This window comes from Solanum lycopersicum, chromosome 5 (genome assembly GCF_036512215.1).
Source record: "Solanum lycopersicum chromosome 5, SLM_r2.1".
In the NCBI taxonomy this organism is placed as follows: Eukaryota; Viridiplantae; Streptophyta; class Magnoliopsida; order Solanales; family Solanaceae; genus Solanum; species Solanum lycopersicum.
This window is the reverse complement of record NC_090804.1, coordinates 59,111,986-59,118,661: the sequence shown is the minus strand read 5'-3', so window position 1 is coordinate 59,118,661 and position 6,676 is coordinate 59,111,986. Positions and strand designations below refer to the sequence as shown.

The following is a 6,676-nucleotide window of genomic DNA, read 5'->3' as shown; positions in this document are numbered from 1 at the left end:
TAATGATCTAACTCTTTAGTATAATTATTGGCAAAAACAAGCTAAATTGAATAGAAATTTATTTTTGAAATATGCAAAAATAATAATAAGCTACTCCCAAAAAAAAAATAACTATCATGGAGACTAGCATTTTGGAAGATCTTGTGGTGGTGGAGGTAGCTTAGTTGATGGTGTTGGCCCATTCTCTACAACAAAAGCTGTTGTTAATCCCCAAGGCAAATGCACATCCAAATGACAATGCATCAACCATACACCTGTTAATTGTAATTACACAAATAATTAGTTTAAGAAAGAAAAAAAATAATCAATCTTCACCAAAAATGATATAATAATGTTATTTATCTAACCCTAGATAAGCATATATTTAATTCTTATTAGGTCAATTAGTTCATATAAAATGTTAAAGTGAAAAATATTAACCTATATATAGCTCTTGGAGAAAGTCTCAATATATGTGGTATTGTTTAACCTAGCATGAAGTCTAAAAAAGAAAGTAAGACTTAAGATATTTTTGCAGTTATATATCACTTTATTAAAGGTGTAGTGAGTTTTTTTCACAAAAAAAAAATCTTATCTTAAGATATGTTAAAACTGAAAATGCGCTACATAAATTAAGACGGCAAAATATGTTGAAAGCATATGATTACCTGGATTGTTAGCTCGGAATATAACAACAGCCCATCCACCAACCGGAACAGCTATAGTGTTACGCTCTTGTGGATTAAAAAGGTTAAACTTTTTTTTATCAATAGTAGGGTTATAATTGCCAAAACCTTGAGCCAAAACATGGAAATTAAATCCATGCAAATGAATTGGATGATTTTCCACCCCAATCAAAGCAGTATTTTGCATCACAATTTCAACAGTTGCATTGTACTTGAGTTTCTTCACCTTTGTAGACTTTGTAGTCATTATAATTGAAGGATTAAAGCTATTATTAGGATTTGTATAGTCAAATTTCAGTGGTGGTTGGTTTGGAAAATCAGTAGTGTAAATCCCTTTAACATTATTGAAAAATGCCTCTAACATTGACATCTTGGTTGGTAATTGAAATGATGCATTATTCATACTTGCACCAAATCTTTGCCCATTTGGGCCTCCACATGTTGCATTTCCTGTTTTTCCACAAGCAAGTAGACCCAACCCAATAGTAATAAACATGTGCTCATCCACTTGTCTAGGTGGAGGAATCCAAAATGGCCCAGTTACAAGCCCAGTCAAATTGGTGAAGAATTTGTGGGCTGTTGGTGTGTCATTGAAGGCTGGTAGGATTGGCATTTTTGGAGTTGATGATTTTGCACCTTCATACCAAGTAAAAAAAAAGTTAAGATTTATAAGTTTGGGTTAGTTTCAAATACATACAACAAAGTAATCAGTTTATAATAATAAAGGCATGTTTTTATTTGCCTAAAAATAGCCAAAAATTATAGGGAATATACAATATTATACAATATAGCTTGTTGAAATTCATAGGAAGTATAATTAACTATACAATATAACTAACCTATACATGATATTTATACATATGATACATTATGATGCACTCAAAAAGTTAAATATAACTTAATTGTACATGAAGTGTACATTGACTATACATAAAGTATACACTAACGAATGCAATCTCAATCAACTCTAAATAGTCTCAAAATTTAGATATGAAATACACTCTATGTTTGAAAACAATATTTGACAAATTTTGGTAATTTTTAAAAATTAGTCCAGTTTTTGTATAAAGCAAATAACAAGAGGCCTTTTTGCATAATTTTCCCTATAATTTATGGATTGATTGTGACAATGTAAGAAAATATCTACACAATCAAGTTATCTATGAGATAATAATGACAACGTAAGTTTGTATAGTTACAAGATTTAACTAACAACATATATAACACACAATACATGTTACGTTCAAAAATAGAAGATTAAGTTGATACCTTCGTAGACTATTATTCCGGTGGTTGTAGTGTTGTCAAATGGTACCCCGGCCACGCTAACATAGGGATTTGCAGCCATATAATACGCTGAAGGCGCTTGGTTGGCGGTCAGGAGGACATCAGTCGTCTGACCCGGAGCCACAACAACTACATCAGTGATGTATGGGTTGGTGTAGGCAGCATCTACTGCGACAACTTTCATGTTATGATTTGCTATCTTGAAAAATAATTGGTTATTGAGTGCAGCGTTGATTATACGAAGGAGATAGGTTTTTCCTTGTTTCACTATTAGCTTGTATGTTTCTAATGAAAAATAAAAAATAATAAACTCAAATTAGCCATACATAAGTAAATTATGTAAAGAAGGAACCAAATTATTTCTTTTTCTTACTACTGGAAGAGCAAGGGTAAAGATCTCCTGGCTGGCCATTAATTGTATATGCATTTGAGTTATTAGGTGCAGCACCACTAGCAAGCCCTTCATTCTCCACATCAACAACATTGGCATTCCACCATTCTCCTATAAACCATAATTAATTAATACATCAATAATATTCTTAATTAGAATACAAAAGTTTAAAGGAAGTAACTTACATACATTTTATGGATTTTGACCTTATTTTAAGTCGAAAAATCATAACTATGTTTAACAATAAAACATTCTGAGAAGCCTATATATGGCGAAAACATTTCGTTTCATTAGTACATCTACATCATGGATCATAATTAACAAAATTTGGTTATCAATCACATTGGTTATTATTTGTGTCTATTTATTTCTAATATTTCAACGTGTATCCCATATTTACGCGATTAAATTCCTAAAGGATCGAACCATCCAATTGGGCCAATTTAGGTTCCCTACAATAGGAAATTAACACATGTAAAATATTCACAAAAGTACTTGCTTGTGTAATTTTCGCAGATCTAGTGTATCACTTATAGTTCATCTTAATCCAATAAGTTTAGCTCGGACACTATAGGTGTATTAAGAATTTCGTTTACGTAATTAAAATAGTACAAAAGTAGAATTCAAAATTAAAGCTCATAATGTTCAAAGTTTGAATATATCTCTGTAAACTTAAACAACTTAAAAGATATATGTATGTATACATATGATACGTACCTAAGAGGATAGGAACTTCTCTATAAGGTTTAGGGAAAGGATAAGCGCGACCACGTTTAGGGCGGATGATGAGGGCACCATGAACTGTGGCTCGTAGCCATGATACGTGTGCGTGCCACCATAGGGTTCCTTCCTGTGCCGTTAGGTTAAACCTATATGTGTAGCTATTGCCGGGTCGGATCGCACATTGAGTTGCAAACTCGGGGCCATCCGCCCATCCACTCAATAGTTGAAAAACACCATGCCTGTATTAACATAAATCTTATCATTTCATTATTCTGATGATATTATAAATATAATACATATATTACGTTAAGTGTAAAAATTGAAATACGAAAATGAGTTCAGGGGCGTAGCTATTGCAATACCAGGATGTCCTGTCCAATTGGACATCCTTTGTCAGAAAATTATGTTGTATATATATGTCAAATTTATATTTAAGGATATATATATTTAAAGTTGAACATTCTTGACAAATACTTTTCATTTGACGCAATGATAATGTGTGTCTATTTGAATGCAGGAGACGTTCCAAGTTTGAATCTCAATATCTTTTAGCATAATATTTTTTTATTTTATTGTAACAGTCACACATCATTATTTTTGAAAATTCTTATAAAATTTCTAATTCCGTCACAACATCCATCCATGACCATGCATGATGCATATGTGACAATATAATAATTTTAAGTTGAGGTCCTTTCAAATCCTTTTCTTTAATGATGAAGATAAATATTGATGATTGTCGTTTTCTTATATGACATTTTTTAATTTCAAAATTTAAACAAGATTTGTTTGACTATGAGAATCCACCGTGTATCAATGAATAAGATTAATTATTAGTTCTTACTTAATACAAATGCTCAACTTACTTGTTTATATATAACCAACTACTTTGCACGATAAAGACAAAACGTGACCAAAAAAAATTGTTCTTCTTATGGTAGCTACATATATAATGCTCTTTAATTAGTATGATATTGATTTTGATAATATAAAAATATAATAAATAACTTGCTATTATTAATTAAACATTGATAATGTAATGTTTATGTAAGTTAAATTCTTTAATTAAATGAATGTGAAGAACATACCAATGAATAGATAGATCGTATGGTAATTTATTGAAGACATGAACAACAAGGGTGTCACCCTCTCGTACATGTAGAGTTGGACCAGGCAGATTTCCATTTACTGCACTTATAACTTGTCTACCACATAACCTGCTTATAGTATGGTTTTGTACCTACATAAACCAAAAAATATATATAAACTTATCATTCACAAAACATTAACATTTAAAACAACAATAACATACTCTGTGAGATATATATACATATATATGTAGATCTTATCCCTACCTATAATATATATAGGAACGTTTTTTCTGATAGACACTCGACCCAAAATGTTTACCTTAATTGTTAAAATATTCATTCAAAAGAATATTATTATTTTTTATGATATATATTAAAACTTAAGCAAGAACTAAACGAGTTGAGTTATGACCCATTTTAATGCTCATTTCATCCCAAACAATGATTGGATAACTCATTCATTTATAAACGCAACCTCTTTTTTTTTACATGCCTCTATGTAAACCTAATTACATATATAGGGAGAAAAAAAAAGAGAGGAGAATTATATACATGAAAAGAATGTGTAATAACTTCAGCAGAAAACATTGATGAAGAAGCAAGAAGAGCAATGGCACATGCAAACAAGAAAACTTGTTGATGTGCCATTGCCATAAAGAGGAGAAGTTACAACTCAAACTATGAGTTTAGACTTAGAGAATATGATGACAACAATGGAGAGAAATGATCCATTATATAATAGTAATGTCTAATGGACTTGTAATTGTATATTTACGAAAGCCATGAGAATGCCACAAGGTGGAAATTAAATTTGTTTTTTTAATTGACAATAGGTTTATTCTCCCTCTTATCTTGCTTTACGTTTTCTTTAAAAAAAAATACTAAAATAAATAATACCCCTTTGAAGATATCCAAAAGCGGAGTCACGATTTGAAATTTATAAATTCAAAATTTTGCCTATTTAAAATTACTGAATTCTGAATTAATAATTTGTACATAATCAATAATGCTCTTAAGACAGATAGAAAATTCAAATCAAAATTAATGGATTCAACCGAGCATGTAATATTTATTCTAGCTTCGCCCCTTTTATTTGATGGCCAATATATCAAATTATTGGGCAAAACTCACCCGCACGATAACGTAAAAAGACTAATTTAATGTAAGGCAAATATGAGAAGTGTTTTGATGATTAGTTGGGCACGATAAGTAGAATGGTTTTAGTTAGCCATCAAATAAGTAGAATCAATAAGACATTAAAACCCATTTGAAATTCATATGATATACAATCGTTTTTATTTCTTTTGTATATTTTATGTCTTATAATTAATTTTATGTGATACATTTTTATAAAAGAATGACATGTTTTACTATTTGAAAATAATTCAAGTCTAAATATTCAATTTTATCTGTAATATAAAGACATGTTCCAATTTGTCAAACTAGATCGCCTCTATTCCATCTCACTCTTTAGAATCATGCACAAAGTTAGAGTTTCACACTCGAATGAAGTTGGCTAGTGATTCTGGACGTATTTATACACTCAAATGTTATATTTGTATTTTAACTATGTTTTGAAAATAAATTCATGTATATTATGTATTTTGAATATTATAATTATTGTGGAGAGCTAATATATGTGATTATTGCACAAAATTATGAGTAGCTCAATATCATAATTAGGGTTAATTAGGGTTAGGGGGGCTGGAATAAAGAAGTTTGAGTATCAACGTTTTGTTCCCACTACTCAACCAATCACAGTTTTCTTTCCCAAAGAAGAATAAATAAAGAGTTGACAGTTATGTAAATGAAGGACCAGCTAGTTTAGGCAATAATAATGGTAAACAAATAAAGAAGGAACAAAAATAACTTTATATCAATATTACAACTCTCACTTCAATCTTAAGAGATACATAAAAGGATATTGCAACACATCATTCCAGCTGTTCAATCTAATCATCACCAAGAAAAGTCACAACACACCTCAAAAATTAATAAATAAAGAGTTTTAAGTTATATATATTCAAAAGAAAATATTTGATCGTGAAAATTAATGGAACTTTTTGAAAACTTGATATGTGTCACCAGTGTTTTAAAAGATTGTTAGGACGAGTATTGGAGTTGGACTCTAGAAAAATTGTGGGGATTAGTTATGTAATACTTAATTCCCGTTTAATGGTATGCTCTAAGCATGTTTAACGCTCGGGGCACACCTAACAGGTCTTACTAAAATATGTAAATTATTTAGTTAATATTGTTTACCCTCATAACTTTTGAATAGATGAATGATACATAATAGTTTTTTAATTTATAAAAAGAAGATTAAGAGTAACTCAAATAACAAGTTATAATATCATATTTTTACTATTTAGTAATAGTGTGAGAGTATTATATATACGTAACTTTTTTTTTTGATAATACATAGAAAAATTGTACTTTTTCACTTATATTTGGTCTTCATATTTTTTTAATATGTCTTAAAATTATCATATTTATTTAGCTATTTGAAAGTAATTTAT

General features: G+C 29.7%; 1 protein-coding gene across 1 annotated transcript; it reads right to left on the bottom strand.

The window, feature by feature from the left end:
• Positions 1–4,866, bottom strand: LOC101250120 (laccase-7-like). The gene is made up of 7 exons (XM_004240105.5): positions 4,710–4,866; positions 4,155–4,306; positions 3,061–3,305; positions 2,326–2,454; positions 1,935–2,237; positions 648–1,301; positions 1–254 (listed from the first exon to the last, which is right to left on the bottom strand). Exons 1-7 carry the CDS (start codon positions 4,809–4,811, stop codon positions 124–126), a joined length of 1,716 nt encoding a protein of 571 aa, XP_004240153.2. The 5' UTR covers positions 4,812–4,866; the 3' UTR covers positions 1–123.
• Positions 4,867–6,676: the final 1,810 nt, after the last annotated feature.